The sequence below is a fragment of the Drosophila santomea genome, chromosome 2L (genome assembly GCF_016746245.2).
Source record: "Drosophila santomea strain STO CAGO 1482 chromosome 2L, Prin_Dsan_1.1, whole genome shotgun sequence".
Lineage (NCBI taxonomy): Eukaryota > Metazoa > Arthropoda > Insecta > Diptera > Drosophilidae > Drosophila > Drosophila santomea.
The window spans coordinates 8673909-8695200 of NC_053016.2; the positions used below are offsets into that span (position 1 = coordinate 8673909).

At 39.7% G+C, this 21292-nt stretch overlaps 2 protein-coding genes across 2 annotated transcripts in view; both read left to right on the forward strand.

Annotated features, from left to right (window-relative positions):
• The first annotated feature begins 575 nt into the window (after positions 1–575).
• The window catches only part of LOC120456567 (probable G-protein coupled receptor CG31760), a 28011-nt gene continuing 7294 nt past the window's right edge, over positions 576–21292 (forward strand). Inside the window, 8 exon segments of the mRNA XM_039643452.1 lie at positions 576–615; positions 2868–3065; positions 11029–11501; positions 13019–13205; positions 18401–18593; positions 18799–19210; positions 20301–20602; positions 21064–21217. Coding sequence (XP_039499386.1) covers positions 11049–11501; positions 13019–13205; positions 18401–18593; positions 18799–19210; positions 20301–20602; positions 21064–21217 — 1701 coding nt within the window. The 5' untranslated portion in view covers positions 576–615; positions 2868–3065; positions 11029–11048.
• On the forward strand, positions 19360–20047 carry LOC120456584. The gene has a single exon (XM_039643494.1). It carries the CDS (start codon positions 19556–19558, stop codon positions 20012–20014), a length of 459 nt encoding a protein of 152 aa, XP_039499428.1. The 5' UTR covers positions 19360–19555; the 3' UTR covers positions 20015–20047.

A 21292-nucleotide genomic window follows, 5' to 3' on the forward strand; every position in this document is an offset into this window, starting at 1 on the left:
TACATATTTCACGAATGCCCTTGAACGAGAGCTTTAAATGCAGAAATTAATTAAATGAACCATTTTTAATCTATACCTTTTTTAATCTAAATTAAAAGAATGATGAATATTACCAATCAACAAATGCACAGCAGAAATGCACAATTATACAGAATGTTTAACTTTAGATAAGAATTTATGAATCTATGAAATTATGAACTGAAATGTACATTCAAGGATGTAAATTGATGTATGCTAATTGTTTACTTTGGCATGACAACACTGGCACCAAACGAAAGCTTTCACACTACAGGTGTCTTCGCGACCATTTGATGAGAGAGCACCACACGAAGAGAGCGAAAGAGAGCGAAAGAGCGACAAGTGTGGTGAGTTCGCCATATATCCTTGAGGACGCAGACACCCTTGGCCAAGCGAAGGCAGATTGTGCGAGGACTCGGAGCGCAATCAAATCAAATTGATAACAGAGAGAAAGGGAAAGCACGCACACGACTGCGGGAGAGCGGAAAAGCGGAAAAGCACGAAGCCAGCGAACTTTTCCTTCAGCAGGAGCCACGGATAACGGGACAGTTTGTCGCGGAGTTTCGAGTGTGTCGGTTGTGCCCCAGCGGAATAACGGTACATCCTTTAAAGCAAGCCTGCGCCTGTGTGTGTGTGCGAGTGTGTGTGTGGGTGTCGCAGCATCAGTGTTGTTGTCAAAAAACTATAAAATAACATCCGCCGAAATTTAAGATTATTATTATAAAACTATCAAAAATAAAATAGATTGTTTAAAAAATAAAACTCTGAAACTTTGTTATTTCCGCAATAGACGAATTAATTACTAAATGTATTAAATACGAAAACTAATCAACTAAATTCAATTTAATGACTGCAATTAAATGGAGAAATGTGTTTTGGCAGGAGCTCTGTTGAATAATCAAGCAGAGCAGACTGCGCAGTTTGGCGCCGCGTGGGCGTTTGCCCAAAAATACAAGAAGTAAAACCGAGAAACGAACAGAAAATAACATAAGAAATACATAAATCTCTCCTAGACAGAAAACGGTGTGTCTGCCTCTGATTTTTACTTACAAGTTACTGCTGGAGTATAATGCAAACGCAAGATCCTTGCAACGAATCATCTACGAAAAATGGCACCTCTGATTATCATAACGTTATTATTACACCTATATATAATCCTAAGCAGTTCCAGTGCATAGAAACTTTTTTTGTATAAAGAATATGGAATTCCAATTATTTATAGGCATTGTTCACAAAAATACATAATAACTTCTATACTCTGTTACGCTTGTGCTGTTTGGAAAAAAAATATTATTAGATAGAAGGTATTTGTAATAAAACGTAACTTCACCACAATGTGTTTAACAAACTTGTTTTAACTTGTTTTATTAGAATAGAAACAAATTATTTCACAACGTTTTATTAGAATAGAAAATTTTAACCGATTCCCTTTCAGTTATACTTTGGATCATTAACAAGTGAAGATCTTATGCTATCTTATCTTATGCTGAAGATACACAAGCTATAGGGCTAACTTTTTCATCCATTTTGGGTTCATATTTTGTAGTTTTGACCACTGCAAAGTCCTTGCAAGTTCTACCTTTTCAAAACGTTGGTGTGCTAAGAGCATTCAACCTTCTGCCTGCCAAAGAAAAGACAACTTTCCACTGCTTTCTCCAGCACTTTGGCGTCTTCTTCTTGGCGTCTCGCTTTCACTTGGTCATGAAAATCAAAGTCCCTCGTGTGCCCAATGTCAATGTATTGGCCCCATCTGTGCGGATTGCCTCTGTGTGAGTGCCCACACACACACAAGCACACACAGACGCGTATATGTATGTGTGTATTATACGGGTGTTTGTTGTGGGGGCGTGAAAAGTTTGCCTTCCTGTTTGAGTTGCGTATTTGCGCGCCATTTAAGCATTCCGCTTTTTATTTACTACAAATTGCTTTGCATTTTGGTCCACTTTTTCGTCGTCGTCGTCGTTTTTTGTACATTTGTGTTTAATGCGCTGTTGGCAATTTGTTGGATATAAAAATTACACCCAAACCCCCCCACCAACGACTGAACGATGAAATATTGTAATTAACTTTGCTGCCAACGGGCAAACCGATGAGAATTTCTGCCTTTATGAGGCGGCAACAGGTTCCACGGCAGCGCATCAATTAAGTTTTTTTAATAACCGACATTTCACGCCTAATATATATTCATAAATATATCATCTCAGCTTTGGGCATTTTACGAAAGACTAGCCAACAAATGAACTCCTCTTGCGATTTGCCTTTAGCAGATTTTAAGAGTATTTAAAACTTTTATTTTTTTGCCCCATCAGAAAGTTTGTGCACCAACTTTCCTCCGTTGTCCTTGTGGGCTGAGCCAAACTTTTAGTTCCATTAATTATTAACGATAATGTGTGCTCGGCTCCACGGATGCTAAGTTGGAAATTGCTAGAAAGCTGGCAAAAAGTTGGCAATTGATTGCAGGCTACCGTAGGAAGTGAGGGAATTTTAATCAAAATATTTGTGATATTTGGCACAGGTATTTTACGCCCTTAAATTGTATACTATAATTGAAATTTATAATGGCACTTTAAAGATTGCTTATACCTAACCAAATAAAATCAGCTTGTAAAAATAATTAGCACTCGAGAAACAAAGAGAGCAATTTGAAATATTGGTTACATATCTTATGTATTAAGGCAATAAAAAACTCGGCAGAATTTACGCATAAACTCAATAAACAAACATTGCATAACTTAAAGTAAAGCCAATTTCAACAATTACGAGCCAAAGCGACGTTCGCAAATACTCAAAAAGCTGGCAAAAGCCAATAGCATTTCTAAAAATGTATTTAAATGTTTGTGCGCACACAGAAAAAAGCAGCTCCACACAAAATTGAATAAAACGAAACAATAAAAGAAACAACTCCAAAGAGGAGGAAGATGATGAAGTGAAAATAACGAAATCAGTGATAACTGATACAAAGAAAAAACAGTTGAAAATCAGACGTCGTTAACTTTGCAGAAGGCAAGAAAAAGTGCGAGTCATGATTTGAGCTTTAGGAAAAGGAGGTAAGTTTATGGAAGTAAAAGAAATTGATGAGTAAGTGTTATTCTAGGCAATGCATAAATTAAGCAGAGGCATATTCTTGTACTATTGTAGCTGCACTCCCATATTAAAGCTCCCAGTTTTCCTTTAACACTATATTTTTGAAGCAACACAAACCTTTACTTATCCTGGCAGAATAAAACGCAACCGAGCCAATTTTCATAATTCATTCAACAACATCAAGCAGCTCCCCCAAGTACGGCATAGATATTCCATTTCATCAAGTGTATTAGCAAAATGAGACCCGAAACCACCACTCTAGAGATTTAAATTTAGCCCAGACCTACGAGAGCCTGTGTGTATATACATTTTATGTGGAGCATATACCAAATTATTGTACATAATTGAATCCCCTGAATTATTAACTCGTTGAGCCTTTGGGGGTGTAGAAGGGGGTGGCATTTAACCGCCGTTTGGCTCTTAAAGTCCGCAAAGTGTAATAAAATTAAATGGCTTTAAGGCTCGAACTCGGCTGGCCCCTGAAAAGTATGCTACAAATTCTGAACAGAAATATGCGAAATATATGTGTATGCGTTTGGCTGTTCGTTCACCTTTTTTTCATCTCCTGAGACCAAAATGAAAAGTGTGCCCATGTCTGCTCAGTAAATATTCAGGACTCTGAACCTGAAGAGGGCATTGAACCATCAATCCTATATTTTATTATAAATTTGCATACTAATGCGGTGTATAATGACTTTTAAAATCACAAGCGATATTAAATTTATTGCATTCCATGTCATCATCCAATGCCAAATAAGCATTCGATTTCATATCGTCATCTAAAACCAAATAAGCATTCGACATTATAAGGTTTAATTTCAGTAGATCGCATTTAATTGAAATATCCCATAAACTAATTTCTGGTCGCATAATTATTAGCCCACAAAGCTACTCAACTAACATCATTTTCATTTTAATCTAATTAAAGACATTTTGCCTGCAAGCATACATAAACAATGCCCTAATTTTAATGGAAACGACAAACTTTTGCCCGACGGACTAATTACTTAAATGGAAAACATGGCAGGTTTAATTGAAAATGATTGTCTACTGGAAGCTAACAAATAGGCTTAACACCCAAGTAATAAAATTTAAGCTGGTTTACACAATCAAAAGATTATCTCAAAACGGCCTATGATTATTAAAGAACTGAAAAATGTATACTTATACATGCAAGTTGCTGTAAGATTCTTGCAACGTAGGACATTCGAAGCCCTTTCATTTGTTATAATTAAACAAAGCCTTTTCCATGCTTTTCCACATCAATCATAGCACTCAATGTCTGACGATAATGCCCCACCAGCAGCTTGGAAAACAGAGCCTGCGAAATAATAGACCTCACAAAAGCCCCAAGTGTATGCGAACTTATCGGTGTCAGTGTGTAAGCATTTGAGCTGCTAGTCTGCTTATGTTCTTGAGGCTTATTAGCTGCTTACTCATTTCCCGACCGAGTTTCTTCGACGCAGAAAAAACACAAAATAAAATGGAGCCACATGTTGTCTGCTGCCAATGACAATAAATAGTAATGACCAACGGAGTTACAGGATATTTAAAGAAATGTAACTCACTGATGAAGCCGTGTATTTCGTATCAACCCATATTAGCCAACTTTATTGGGTGTTGATTGTTTTCCCCTAATGAAAACGGGGAATTACATTATTATTGACCTGCCACGAGCCACAATAAACACATAACTAGAGAGATCACTATATTCAACATATATTAAACCTATAGCGCATTTCTTATAGCTGACAATTGTACAGCTATTTCAATTAATTTTAATAAAAAGAATAATATTTTAACAACATATTAAAAGACCCTCGTAAGAATAGTATCAGGTATACATTAAACAAGTTTTGTAAAAAAAACAAACTAAATTCAAAAGTTTGCGATGCAAGGGAGTTTAGCTAAATAAAAGGAGTAGTCTTAAATAAGCTTAAAACCGAGCCAAAACCACGGCTAATGAATAATCCGCACTGCCCCCAATCGCAACTTTTCTCATTACTCAAATATATATGTATATATCTGCATAATTCCCTACACAGGGAAAATAACTAAATGCCGGCAAAGTGAACAGAAATGGTTCGTCCAAAAGCGAGCCGAAAGGGGCGTGGCATCCTGGAGGGCGTGCATTTTTTTATAAACCGCTTGGGCAGATTCATTTGCATCTCCCAGTGGGCAGTCGTGGGCGTGGCCCAAAAGTCAAACGCCAAAGAGCTGCCTTCACAACAGAAACAAATTTGCACTTCCATTTTAATTTCGCCTGCCTTCTGCCCAGTGACTCTGGCAAATCCTTTAAAAGTGCCAAGAAACTGTTGCAAACAAGTCAGGATCCTTCCTCCAAAGGGAACTTTCGCACTTAATGGTCGCCAAAGTGCGAAGAGGTGGATTGAATACATGGGTTGGAAAGGTCACAAACTGAATGAGGAAATGTGGGTTTAGTGTGATGAATTTGTAACAAGGATTATTATTTAATGTCAGAGGTGATGAAAATTAATAACCAGTAGCAGTATCCAACAAGGCGTATACGCACTTTTTGATTGTTAAGTTGAAACAGCATTATATGAGCACTCGCTTGAGCTAGATTAAACAAACTGTACTCTTACTTCAGAAAACACAAAAAAGCACAATTAAGCACAGTTTTGTTGCTGTAATTTCATAGCACTTGTTCGACATTTAATTACGCTAATTTATATGCAAACTGCAACTGACACACGACAGGGACGATGGCGACGTAGAATGGGGCTCTAACGAGCTCCTCTTCATGCTCATCCAATTTAACATATGCGTCGTCGTGTGGTGACTCATTTTTCACATATGCACATGGATTTTAAACTAGAATTAAGTTTTAGGCATGGATCAAACATTTAAAAGTTAAGAAGACAGACCAAAATACGGACAAACGGACAGACACACGGACATGTCCAAATCTTTTATTGAACCTGAATATATAGTACTTGAATATATATAATTGATATGGTCGAAAATGCTTTCTTTTACCGAATACATACTTTTCAATGAATCTAGTATACCCTCATGCGAGATGCGGGTATAAAAATGTGCAGCATTTGTACTTTGGTGGCCTCCGCTCCTTATTCGCCCAAACGAAGAATACTATATAGAATATCTATGCCGTTGGGGCAATGCAATGTCGAAGCCCAGCTCCACCCACTTCCTGGGTAAAGACATCAAACGCAGCTGCTCCTGAATTCTGTGCTATTCCAGCTGCGCGTACTAAGTCTTTTTTAGTGGGGCTCCTCTTGGGGTAGCCGACTATTACTTTTTGCGCATTCCTTCCGCCAGCTTCAAGTTGTGTCCTCCAGCGCATTTTTCCACATGACATGCGCTTAAAAGGACGAGATGTACGAAAGAGGAGTAAAAACAATAAGGAGCAAGTAAAAGGAGCAGGGACAAAATTTGTCAACATGTTTATAAGTTTATTTTTAATTTGGCACTAGTGTTTCTGTTTCGGTTCCTTTGACTTTTGCTCTTGCGATGCCCTTGTAAATGTTGCTGGTTTTTCAGGCGTAGCAGCTTGTCAGTATTATTATTGCTTTGCTTCATAATTGCACTGCTTCTCCTCTCGCATTTATTGAACTTAAAAGTTTTCACAAAATACCTCTTTGCATGAATCAGACTGCGAATTTATTTATTTAAATTGACAGACTGCAAATATTTTGAATCAGTAAACTTTTAAATCATTTCAAAATATCTTCAACGCATTTTCATGACAGAATGAGGATTGAAAAATATATATATTTTTATTATTTTCTGCAAAGATATTTTTGTGCATCTGTTTCTAATGTGGCTCTTAGTGCCCGAAGCGAAATGACTTTTCCCAGCTGTTGTCGCTGTCTCATAGCAGTTTCAGTTGCAGTTTCTACGACACATTCTGTCGCCTTTCGACTTTTCCGCCTTTAAGGCCACCGGAAAAACACTTGCACCTGTCCAAAGTTGCGGACATGAAAGTAAACTTTTATTTATGGAAATGGGTTAAAGCTAAATTACTTCCTCGTTTTGAGGCAAAAGGCAAACAAACTTTGAGCTGCTCAGCAGTGGTTGTCCCCATCTTTGGCTCCTCGACCAGTGGCTTTATTTTGGGGTCCGTGGCTGCTGCCTTTCATCGCATAAACTATATCTATGGCTCCAGGGACCTTTTCATAAGCACGTTTTTATCTGCTTTACACATTTGTGCGTCTCTTCAAATGGAACTTTGCTTGGGGGAGGGTCAAGCGTCCTTTAAGCCCCATTTAGAGTTCGCCAGTAAAAGCATCTTACATTCACTCCCAACGCAGTGTCTCGAACAGCAATTGTGCGTTTTAGCCACATTCTGCTGATTTTGTCTCTTTTCTCTTCCATTGATTTTCGATCATAATAATTTCATGTGCTTTATGTGCCGGAAAGTGGTCGCTAAAAAGGACAAAAACCATCTGCCAATCCATTGCAATGCATTTATCCTGCTCACATGCGATGATTTCAGCTCTGCAATGATTTGATTTTTATGATACTCGTATTCTGTTTGCCTCCCCATTTCCGTTTCCGGTCTATTACCAAGACATTCCATGAGCTCATTGGTTGTATTCTTTTTATGACTTTATAATGTGGACAATATATAACATTGTACAAATGTTTTCGGGCTGACTTGGTAAATGACACTATGGATTTTTCCGACAATAAATTAGTCACTAACTAAACGGTTTCACGTATAATATATATATATAAATGAATTTCACAAAATAAGTGCACATAATAAATGCTGTCTACAACAATATTTACAAGGTAATGAAGGCTTAGATTGTATTTTATCTGAGAAATACATTCTTAAAGGCCACGTAGATAAATGGGTAGAGATAACCCTAATCATCTGACCAATTTTTACAACCTAATTTGGCCACAGACGAGGGAAAGTAGATCCATGTCGAATCCGATGTTCAATCAAGTCCAGAGCATTATGCAAAACACATGACAACCGAAACAGCTTAAGGAATCCCAGGAACAACAACTAAAACAGCCAACTGACAACTTCACTTATTCCAGTTGAGTTGTGACATCCTGACCGCAGGCAGTTGGCAAATGAATTCAGTGGTTGGGGAAAAAGGAAAGCCGGCAAGAAAATCCAGTGAAAAGGCGTTGAAACGTTTCATTTCCTTCAACGTCTGTCGGCGCACTCAAGCCGACAAAAAAAAAAAAATGATGGGATGGCAGAAAAAAATTAACCACAGGCAAATCAAAGGCAGCAGAAACCTCATTAAATTAATGCAAGCCTCAGGAGTTTTTCCCCAGCCCAAAAAAACCCCGCCGGCAACGACCTTGGTTAATTCAAGAAAATCTGCTTCGGATGGTATTGCCAAATTGTCCAAAAGATTTGAAAAGCCTGATAGGAGGGGCTGAAATGATTGGCAGGACCCTTGAAGGACCACAGTTAGCAAAAGCCACAGGATCAGTTTCAATTGTAAGGGAGACGTTTTGTTAGATTATATACCAGGCAAAGTGGAAATGCAAATGGCAGTCTATGTATATTTTCTGTAAATCAAGTATAAAGGCATAATCAAACCACAAAAAGAATGGCGTACAAAATAAATTAAAAGTCTAACTGTTCTTCACCTTATAGCACAGAAATTCCAATTCCACAACCATAGAATGGTATAGGTATACTATCTATACTTTGGATGACCTTTGAAAAGTTTCCTTTCCATCAGGGGATCCAAATCCAAAAACATTTTTTATGCATGAAAAGAGTTTAGCAGAAAATAAAGCAAAAAAAAAATATATAGGAAGCCCACAAAAATGCGACATGCTGAAGGGCTAAAAAAACATTTTAAAACTTAAAACGGTAGACGTTTTTGTCAATTTACATGCCTACACTGGCTAACACAGATTTAAACAATAATATCAAAGCTCCATGCTATGTTTGAAATACAACAACAAAAGATGGCTAAAGTGTACATTAAACAATCATTTTCAAAGATATTTTTTAATTCACTAGTTTATAGCCATGATTTTGCTGGCCAGTGTAGTTGTTCATGCAAATTCCCCATGTGACCGACACAGATTTAGAGGGACTTTCGTTTTTGTCCCCGCTCATGTTTATTTTAGCCAGCAAATAAAAAGGATAAACAACAACTGGCAGCCATGTTCAACAGCATTTTTGCTTATAAGTCTCCTTTTTTCGGTTTTTGATGTATTGGTATGTGTGTGTGTTTTTGGGGGACGGTGTGTGTGTGTGTGTGTGTGCCTTGAATCCTTTGGCCTCGGAACATTTGGCCACGAGCTGCTGGTGGCAAAGCCAGTCAAAAGCTATCCACTCAATCCTTTGCATATTGCTCATATTTCTTCAGCATCGCTGCCTGTCTGCACTTTTTGCCATGTGTGTGTGTGGTATTTTTTTTTCTGGCTCGCTGCTTAGTCATGCTTATGAAACGCGAAAAACGCGACCATGGAGATAGAGAAGAGGGAATTTTCCAACTGTAAACAATAAATATAAACATGGAGCGCTGTGGGCGGCATCATAATAATCCCATACCATCGCCATCATCGTCATTATCCACATGCTGTCGTCAGTCAAGTTCAAATGGTTGGCAAATTTTTTTTATAAACATTTACCATACACCAACAAATGGCTAATGCATATAGGGTTGGGGGCCAAGAGGTGGTTACAGCTTTAGAACGTGGATACGAGGTAATTGGGATGGGGTTTCTGGACAAACAGGGGAGCAGTTATCCATAATGAAAGATAACACTGAAAATTGCCACTTTTATTCTTTGGTCCCTTCAAAAATTTCGCTTGATCACTTGCAAAAGTTGTTATCATTTAATACGAAACATTAAAGTTACAACTGTTTATAAAATAGCTCAAAGGGTATAATAAATCATGTAGCGAAATAAGCCATTGGATTTAAATTACGTATACGACATGTGCGCCAATATAAACTTATTGACCACATCCATGTAAAATAGCAAATATAATCTTAAAGATACATCCTTTTCGAAAGAAGATGGCATATTAACTTATCCAAACTAATAATATTTGTTTGCTTTCCGAACCCATGCTCAATTATTCGATGTCCGTTTCACTTTCGCACCTACCACATGCAAAAAATCTTAATAAATTGATCAAATATTTATGTATGGCCAGGGAAAGCGTAAACAAAACCAAAAGAAACTCAGAAAAGTCAGAAACTAGAGAATGCGATGACAGCTAAGAAAGTGCATGGACAGATAGCCATTTGCTTACCTTAAACGCCTACAACTCTGTGCTGAATGAAGCCAACTCGTAAATAAATACTGAAGGCATAAATAAAATAAGAGGGTATGGGTGGAAAACACTTGCAGAACCGACCCATTTCCACGTCAGCACAGTGAAAGCGAGCGAAATGTAAATATCAAATAAAACGCGTAGGAAAAGGAAATGCCACACATTTGCGTTTGAGCTGAGCTGAAAGGCATGGAAGTAAGTTTTGGACTTGATTTCCAGACCACTTCTGTCTGCGCAAGTTGTCATAATAATGGCTTTTCCAATCCCAAAAGAGAGAGTGTGGCACCCACATCTCACATTCTTTTTACTCGTATTTGCAGTGCTTTCAAACTCAGAAAAATGGCAGCCATTTGTAAGAAAGTGTAATAAGGACCTGGCTGAAAAAACATATACATACGTATACATAAAGTCCTTATCGATTGAAGACTTTTTTTTTTTTCGATTTTTTGCCTATTAAAGTTGTGCGTTATGGTTGGCATAATGTGGGAGTGATTTAAGTTCTTCATCAATGTGTTTAAAAAAAAAAAACGATCATTCCGTCGTAGACAGTTTCCATATTCAAGAACCTTTACAATTGTCATTTTCGCGGTGTTACGGGTGCAAATCGCGTTTAATGGCCACTATTGTCTGCCTCTAATCCACGTTCTCTGTTTTGTGTCCTTCCCCTGCAGTTGCAAATGCGAAAACAACAATGAGATGCTGGCACAATGCGGTGAGGCGCAGAAAGAAGAAGCAGGCGGCAGCGGCAGCGAAGGCGGCGGAGGGATCAAAGGGTGCGCATGGAGGCGTGGCAGGTCCTCGAGATGGAGATGCCATCTGCCAGGGGCAGCAACAAGTGGCCAGCGACACTTGGCTAACAACACGAGCTGTTCCTCTTCTGTGGCTGCACTTGTTGCTCCTAGTTGCATTTGCGAAACATGCGGCTGCAGCCACTACAATCGCCACAAATCCCGAGGCCATCACAACAACAGGGAGCAACTACACGACGACGACCACAGCACTATCCCCATCCACGGCAGCCACTTCATCGGGATCAGCACATGGCTCCGCATCAGCGGGGGATAAGTTCTCCGGCAACTGGGACATCCTGGAGGATTCGTTCAGGAACATCGTGCGGATCGGCGATGGCAACACGGTCACTCGGGTAAGTAGGCAAAACCCATTGAGTCATATTGATAAAAAAAGAAAGATAGTTATTTGATTGGTTTATCGCATATATATAATGGTTTTTCTGTATGTACTTGTATATATTTCTTTGGCTATATGTTAATGCGTCACGCGTAACGCGTTAACAAAATACTAAGAATAGAAAAAAGGATCCAAAGCATTATTATTTTCCCTACAAGTTGTATTTGCCCAAGAAGTGGATCTTCTCAATTACTTTTCCGCGTTGGCAGGCACTCCATGTTGCCTAGTGCTAACCCATTTGAGCCGCAATTACACAGGAGTGCAATTGAAATAATGGGTATAAGTGCTGGCCAAGAGTGGGAATGAGGGGCTTCAAATGTGGAGCTGAGTTCAAGGTGCGTTCTGCAGCTTGGGGCACTCGGCTGAATTTAATTGAATTGCGATTGCAGACGGGAGCCCACTTGAGGCCCCCTTTCCACTCCAAAATTAATAAAGTGGCTATTTAGTGTGCACTTAATAATGCTCAAGGGGGAAGATAAGAGCTGTCAAATGCAGTACGCTAGGCGAATTACTGTAGGGCCTATAAACTATAGTTCTCAATTCCTAACACAATCGATTTGAACTTCTTTGGAAATTAACCCACACAAAATTGAATTATAGCACACTACTTTAGTTAAATTCCGCAATTCACACAAGTTAATTTCGCAAACCATTTTCGCTCATTTTCTTGCGGCTTAGTGTACATAATGAGCCCAGTTAATTAAGTTAAGTAGTTAGCAGTTGAGACAAGCGAATTTTGATGTACATAGACACTTGCCGAGGAAAATTTGTTGCGAAAAGCTTTGGTGTAACTTAACTTCCGCATTTGAGCTCCAATTTTTCTGGCCCAAAACTTTATTGTCTTGGTTTGTCAAGCAAACCAAATAACATTTGCTTAACAATGGAAGCTTCGAGTGAAAATTCTTAGAAAAGTTTTCAATGCAATTTCGTTCTCTTTTCTTTAACAATTTAAAGTCGAAACAAAACCGAGCAGCCAACAAAAAATTCAAAAAATGAAATGAAAAGTCAATAACGTAATTTTCCAATCAAACGATAAAAGGGTCTTAACAAATGATGGTCAACATAAATTATTGTTTGAACTAATAAAGAAATTTTTAATGCGTTTGCCAGCGAAACAATCACTTGAATAGACAGCCAAATGTGATTTGGGTAGACCCAAAATATGAGTATGCACTCGGAAAAACTCAGTTGTAAAATCATAAGGCAAACAAAGTCAAAATCTGTTTAAAAAATATTAACAATGTGGAATTAACTCTGACAAATGTGACATAGAAAACATAATTGAATACATATACATATGTATATATTTAATTATGTATTGTAAGATTTCTTAATATTTTAGATATTTGACTGATTTTTTCCGCCATTAACTTCAACATGAAAATATTCATTCAGTTCCGTACTTAGGCCATTTCCACCCCCCATTAAGCCGACTTAAATAATAATAATGACCCATTCCCCAACCACTTACAGACGGCCATTGAACAATCGCTGGTGACGATACACGACATTGCCACCGAGAACTTGGGGACATTGTGCATCTCGACCCTATATCGACCCCTACAAGTGCCCATCAACTCGGAACGATATGAGAGCTCCAGACAGAAAACCGATTTGGCCGCCTCGATACTCCAGGAAGTGGGCATCATTCGGCACGGCGGTGAGTTTGGACAGAAAAATAATTCCACCTACCTTTTCAGCCAGCATACGAGTATATAGCCATATTTTGTATCCCATCATCGATTATTGATTTTGTTTTTGTTTGCGTGCGGGCAATGTTTGGTCTGTTATCGCAGCAGGATGACATTTTCCTGCTGGGAAAATTCATATACCCAAGTCAATACGCGTGGCCCACATGCGGCCGATTAAAATATAGTATGTGTGCGTGGGCTTAACTGTATCGATATGGTTTCAGTTCCACAACTTTTTATTGAATGCCGGCCATTTAAAGTTATTTCGGTGGCCACGTTGGGAATGCCACACTGAAGTTGATTTCGGGATCTCAGGGTTCTTTAAATTTCCGGACACATTCACTTGTTGGTTGACTTTATTAAATATTGAAACCATCCATTACTTGAAACTTCCATCGCAATTTATACATCTTAATTTCAAGTTTTTATACAAAATTAGGAAATAAAAAATGAAATGTTTTTTTCCAGAATGTTTCAGAATTAAATGAGTTTTTATTCCACAAAATCGTTGCTCCTCTCCCGTTCAAACAACATCCTTGTATTCCCCAAGTGGAAATCTGAAGCCCTTGTGCTGTGCAAAGATTTCATTTGGCTCTCGAACCTTGTGAAATGCTGTGCATATATGTACTTATTGCCATACATGTCCTTGCTTAATTTTACAAAATCTGCTCCTTCGGGCCCCCCTATCCATTTGTTCTCGTTGAGGATGTTCCTGTAAAAGCTTGGTGGGTAAATCACAGTTGAATACAGGAACGAATGCGACGGATGACACAACGCACAATGTGAACTTTAAATGAAATCTACAGCAACAACGTTCACATTGGGTCTAACAACGGTAAAGGACACTGAGTGGGTGTTGGGTGTACGAGCGAAGCAAAAAAGGACGAAGCGGCGGCATCGCTTGATGCGCCACAAGTGCGTCGTTCGTTGTCAACCCCACTGCTGCTGCACGGCTGTCAGGACAAGACTTTCATTCTGATCCAGTTGCCAGCCTCCAGTCGCCAGTCGCCCAACAGCAGCCTTGACAATGCCCACCAAAGTGATGAACTGAAAGAAATTATGAATGGTCCACGTGTGACCTTAAATTCTAGCATTTATTTAAGAACAGCAAACTCATTCTTCTATCTAAATTTCTTTTTTTAATGAAATGCCAAATTGTTTGGAAATCTATTTATTGAGAGCCGAAAACCTTTCCAGGTATGAAAAGAAGACACTGCCAGATACCCACTACTTAGCTAATGGTGGTAATCATCATTCTAGGATTTATTGTTCTCGAGATCTCTACCTTCATACGGACGGACAGACAGACTGAGGGACGGACAGGGATATATCAAGAATATATCTCATATAGGGTCGGAAACACTTCCTTCAAACTGTTACATACTCTTCAACGGGTATAATACCCTATACCCTTTGCTCTTTTCACTTTAAAGTGCTTGTCATAAGTCGCCGAGCAATTTAAACAGAGCTAAGCACATCACGTTATTTGCAAAGTGTAGAAATCATCCAATAAAACGCTATCAGTGTGTCATGCAGAGTCAAGGGCAAGACAGAGCACCGAACGCACAATGAACTCATCGCCAGGACTCTGGATCTCGGGCTCGGCATCGGAATTGGGAAAGTAAGGGTAGCTTGGAAGTGTTGGGGCGCACAAGTTGCCATTATGGCCATGATTTCCACACCGTGTTTCCACACAGGCTGACAGCTATATCAGACTTTCCTTCGTGCTCAAAAAGGTGAGACGTGTCAGCAAAAATCGCATAAGACGAAGGCAAATTGGTGTCCTTTGTTGCCGTTGTGTTTCACCTACCATCTTCATGTTGAACGAAGGAGCGCAACAGGAGGCGGCCAATTGTATACAATTTTGGCACTTGCCTCCATTTTAGCATCGTCCGACCATTTTGACTCTTGAAATTTTGATGCCGCGCATAAATTATTCGCATAGAGTGCCCTCGCAAATCGAATAAATTTAAGCCAATTTAAAAGGGCCAACATCGGTAGCCCCACAAATGGATATCTGGCTAGCGTCGAACTGCGAAATGTGAGAGGCGCAGAGAGAGGCTGAGTGGAAAATCCACAGCCAGCCTTTCAAAAAAAGAAATAAATAAAAGAGTTACGCGTGGAAGACCCATTTTTATTTGAGGAGAAGAAAAAACTGTTTGATTGGACTTCCTTTAGGTTTTAAAAACAATTTCCTAGATTATAGCATCCAGAAACCGCCTGGAAACCTGAATATTTAAAGTCCCAAGATAGGAGTACCTTGTATCGTGCAAATGCTGTTAGGCAATTTAAATAAAATTGATCTTTACCTCTGCAATGTTACATTTTTTATTGAGACTATATATCACACAATACATTTAAGGGATTTCCTTTGAATTATTTAGTCGCCTTTCCCACTTGAATGTTCCACTTGTGGCCTCACAATATTGGCCCCAAATGTCTAGTTTCAGGCAAACCGAATCTCAGGTAAATTTAATTATTCCTGAAACACCTGGCATCTGCAAAAAACCTCACATGAGGCAACAAAAACATGTCCGACTGTAGTTTGAATAATTGCCAATTTTACACGCCCTGCAACTTCTGTTTGTCCGCACAGCCAAGAAAAAAGGGAAACACAAATTGTTACCATTGTTGTTATGTCGTCTGCAACACCTTTGCTGTAAACAAAAAGTGAAGTAAAACAAAAACAGGCCCAAGAGCCAGAAAATCCACCCACTATCAAAAAAGTGGAAAAAAGATTGATGACGGGAAGCGAATGAGTGCGGAACAAAATGGCTGAGCGGATGATGAATGAGCCCGTGACCCATAAGCACGCCGTCCACCTTATTCACGGTATTCACGTTATTCGTCCTGTCGCAGTGTGTTACCTTCTCAGGTGAAAACCAGCTGACAGCCATTGCGAAATGTTGTTTACCGTAAGTGTTCTGTCGCGGCCACAATTTTCAGAATAGGCATCGGATAAGAAGTAAGCACACATGTGTACACGGTAAAAAAAACTGTTATGGCTTTTACACATTTTGTAAACCAACTCACAAAGAAAGGGTAAAATACAGGTGTTTAAAGGAATATTACGTTTTTAGAAGCTGTGTACACAGAAATTAAATTGATGTATTTACCTTTTCGTTTATATTATTAACAAAAGGTATATATCCTACAACAATTGGACATATAAACTTTTTATTTGTTTTGATTTTATTATTTTTTCTGCAATTTCTACCGCTATTCCAGAAAATGTTAAAATTCCTCGTAAGCACTTCCACTACCTGAGTAATGGGTATCTGATAGCCGCGGAACTTGACTATAGTATTCTCTCTTGTCTTGTTTTTGAAAGTCTATGATATAATTTTCCTTGTTATCCCATGTTATAATCTTAAATGATGTGCCATAATCTAGTGCACACATGTTTGAAAACCCATAAAGCGATAGTGTATTTAATCGGATGGAATAAGTAAACATAAAGCGCGTTTTTCCCACATGTCCAACAAGGCTCTATCACAGATCCTTTGTTTCAGTTCCACTCCCGCAGCAGGGAATCCAAAAAGTTGGCCAACTAAAAAACGCACGTACTCGGTTTAAGTTGCTTTCTCCAGGATAAGGAGGAAACAACTTTGCGAGATGTGGGGATACCTTGTGCGGTAGCACAGTAACAGCGGCAAACAGGAAAAGGAAAATAAGCAAACCCCATACATACTAAAACATAAAAATAAAGAAAGTGCCACGGAAGTTGCGGTAATCGAATTTAAATAAGTTTACTTTGTAAACAATTCTCGTTTCGCTTTGGCTTCCTTACACTTCTTTTCCATCGCTGAAAGTTAAACAGCAGTGACATCCTTTAGGCTGTTTTTCCGCTAATCTAGCAGGTTATTATTTCTGTCTTCAATATATTTATAAAATTTCCTTAAATTGTGGAGGTAATCACAGCCTAAATAATGTAATTATTTATTGTTCTGAACTAAAACTTCAAGCTAAAATATGTTGTAATATTTTTCAATATTTTGTAATATTTCGCAATTCATATTCATACTATTTAGTAAAAATTAAAAATATTAAGAACGAGTTACAAGCAGCTGAAAGTCTTTAAAAAATAATGAATATTGTTTTAGTTTTTTTTGGGACTCGTTTTCGAAATCCTGTCAGCACTAGAGGCGAAGGGCGTAAGAGTGTTGCAAAAATATTAGCTTTTGACAGTCAGCGCCCACACACTTTCACGCACTCGCAAGGGAGGGAGCGAGAGAAAAGAAGAGGAGAAAGAGAAGGCCTCTGATGTCCTGCCGCGCATATTAATCATTGTTGTTGGGTTGACACTTCCGCCAAGGCCAAAGGAACAACTGTGGATTTTAATGACTGTTTCAAGGTCGCACCAACAGTAACAGATGTGGCAAGTTAAGCACTTAAAGTTGCACAGAATGCCACTACTCAATTAAATAAACAATCCAAAGTCGCGTAGCGCGATTAACACATTTAATTGCACATGTATAATTCATGTGACTGCATATCGTCGTTCAATTAAAAGCGGCGTTTTAATTAGCAAAACAGAAGCCATTGCTGCTGCACGGAAATTGTTTTAAACAAGCTAGAATGAAAAACAGATATTTGCAAAGTATTCATAACATTTATTTCAATGGATAACAGTCTATGATTTCACTTTATCATGTTATGAAGTTACTATTGTAACGTAAAAGGTAGGAATTAATAAGTATGAAATTATCCTGCGGGGGGTTGAAAACATCGGTAGTTCTCGATTAATAATTCCGCATGCGAACATAAGCATTATTGCAATAACCGCTCAACAATGTCGAAATTGCAATAATATTTATGTAAATCACGGAGCATGCAATCAAACGAAACACGTCGCTGGGCTGGGCTGGGAAATCAACAATGGAAATGCATTTCCCTCTGGGAAATCGAAACGATGGCAGGCCGAAAATGGAAAATGGAAAACAAGAGCCGCAGCCGCAGCCCTTGCAACATAAATAATTAAAGTTGGGCAATTTGTGCTCCGTAATCAGCAATTACGAGCAGTCAAGTGACACGACCAATTGCAAGTGCGATGTGTAATTACTTTCTGCGTACTTTCAGTTCATTTCCGCCACCAATTATTGAAAATCACATTTTGGCCATCTCACCCAGCCTACTAACGATTGCTGCCGCTTTTCATCAACAGGACTGTCGGATGCTTTGGCCAAAGGCCTGCTCACCGATGACTTCATAACCGGAGCCCGCATTTTGGCCCTGAATCTGACCAACGGAGCGGTCCAGTCCTACGTCTGGTGGGTCAAGGGGGCTGCGGCGGAAACGCAGCGGTACGACGAGGACGGACTGCAGATTGGCAAGAAGCCCGCCGGCAGTTATCCCTGGTAGGTGGAGTATGAGTAGTCAGTGTCCTTTACTAGCAAATTAAAATAACCAATCTTAATGATAGAGCTATTAATACTTGAAGTACTCTCTTTATAAAAAGGTTTGAGGCAGGGATAGTTGGGATAATGCTCGTTACTAGTTTTTAAAGATTAAAGTGGCATATCTAGAAGGACTCATCGCACTCATCTGGAATCTCCTCCGCAGGTTCGACGATGAGACCTCCTCGCCCACCCTGCGTTCGCCCAAATTCGCGCCCAGTCCGCCGAACAACTACTACAAGGGCTGGTGGACCTATCCCTACTTCTCGTGCTCCCAGAGCCGCTGGCTGGTGTCCTACAGCATCGCCATCCCGCCGATTGGGCGCCACGGGCTAAGGGGCTTCATCAGCATCGACATCGACGTGTCCACGCTGCGGGTCAACCAGTGCGAGGCGGAACCCTATCCATTTGGGAGTCGCCGCCAGAAAATGCAGCAGTTGCAGCCGCACAGTCGCCTCGGTGCACGAAGATCCCCGTTGTTGGGCGGCAGGATGGCGCCCATGGCCATCGATGAGGGCACCATCAACGATCTGCAGGCCTTCCACAGCTCCCACAAGTGTCATCGCACCTCCATGGTGGTGAGTAAACTGAACTTTATTAACATGAGACTTAATATGAAAACTGATGGGTATAGTAGTCTTTTTCATAGATTAGGCATAAGTTATGTAAAGGCTTTTTAGTTGGGCTTTTCTATATATAAATTTATAAAATAAATTTAATGTCCCAGTTACCCTTGACTTTACATTTGCCCAGTTTATACATTCAATTGCCACTTAAGGTACATATATAAATATAGTCTATTATCCTTTACATACCCCGAAATCCTGCAACGCTTTGATAGACAATTGAACTCCAGGAGCCACTCACTTAAGGCCAACAACAAAGGTGAACTTTATGCAACTAGGCAAGAAACTAAGTAGAAAATGGGAAAGAAGTGCACTCCACCGCCGCGTAAGTCGGTAAAGCGTCTGAATGGAAAAGTCAAAGGAGCTGTGACGTCCAAAGGATCTGCCAACAGGCGGGATATGCGATCTACTCCTCCAATGGCCGTTTATCGCCACCCATCTGCGATGGAACGTCGAACTCGTAGCTACTCGGCATTTAAGAATTTTATTAACAAATTCAGCAGAGAAAACCCCGGAAAGCTGCGAGTGGAGGGCGTCTCCATATGGCGCAAGATGAGCCTTCCAGAAAGGCGACTCTTTCTAAGGAGCAGCACGGGTCAATTGCATCAAAATCCTTCTATACATACGCAGGTTCGGGAGGAGGAACTTCTGTCAATACTTCCGATTCAGGACAACCGATCGAGAACGGACAATAGACCCTCTATTTTTGATTTCTTTGTGATGGCGATTTATAGGGCAATGCACTTATTTTACTAATTACTGATTGCTTTCCAAATTTGTATGTAAAAAGTAGAATAATCACAAAAAATAAATTAATTTTAAATGGGTAAAACTTGTTTATATACTACTTTAAAATTAAAGTAAATTTATTATAATGCAAACTTGCGAAATATATTTATTTATTTCTATTATTAATTACAATACATATTATTTAGGTAAACTAAATCTTGTTATATATGACCAAAGTCGTACATTCTGTCCCATTTGTAATGATTCCACCTGCGGCTGTCTAATCCGAGTGCATTTGTTTGCCTCCTTGCAGTGCGACTACCGTCAGCCGAGTGCGGAGGCACCGACGCTAACTGGTGGAAAACTACTGACCACGCTGACCGGAAGCAGCAGCTGGACCCGTGGATCGTACCAGTGCCTCTGCCGCGGGGGATTCTACTCGCTGCGGCATCCGGACGGATTCAACGGCACCATCATGGAGATTGCCTGGCAGGAGCAGCAGGACAACATAAGCAATTACTACTCCGAGGTCTTCAAGTGTTTGCCCTGCGCCCCCGGCTGCGACACGTGCACGGGTCCGGAGCCGTGTTTGGCCAACTACCACTGGCCATTCAGGTGGGTATCCGGGTCCGATTTTATTTGCCAGTCAGTGATGGGCGGAATGATACCTACATATGTGTGTTTCTCAGTTGGCAAATAACGATGAGAGGCTGAAAACAATAAATATCTTTCGTATGAAGGTCCTTACTATCTTTAAAGCCAAATAAAAGTTAAATTCAAAATTCTGCTCTAAGCGCTGCGAACTCTGAAGAAATAATACCATTTAAATTGCTATTGCAGCTTAGATTTCTTTTTTTAATTGGAAGTTTTAATAAATCAAATGAATATTGCCATAAGCCAAATGAAACATGTTTTTGCCATTCCCAAAGCCAATAGTTATTTTTAAAAATCCTGTTTTAACAGAAGAAGGTATAAACCACAAAAAGATTAAATGCAAAAACCAAGTGCATCTCACTCCATCACTGCTGTTTGTTGGGTGTCCTCCATGTGAATGTATGTCCTTTCGCCCCCTTTAGAATATCCCTGCTGACCATATCCATTGGCTGTGCCTGCGGCACCTTTGTCCTCGCCGGCTATCTCTTCCGGCATCGCCGCGTGAAGGTCTTCAAGGTGGCCAGCCCCATCTTCCTGATGATCACGCTCATCGGCTGCGCCATCATGTATCTGGAGGTGAGTACTTGGTCCTTTTGGGCCATTGGGGACAACACTCTTAACCCATTAAAGGGGGCAGAAGGTGGAGAAGGG

Bases quoted from the DNA above. Each gene is read 5' to 3' on its own strand.
- LOC120456584 (XM_039643494.1), top strand. From the start codon at position 19,556: ATGGGAAAGAAGTGCACTCCACCGCCGCGTAAGTCGGTAAAGCGTCTG.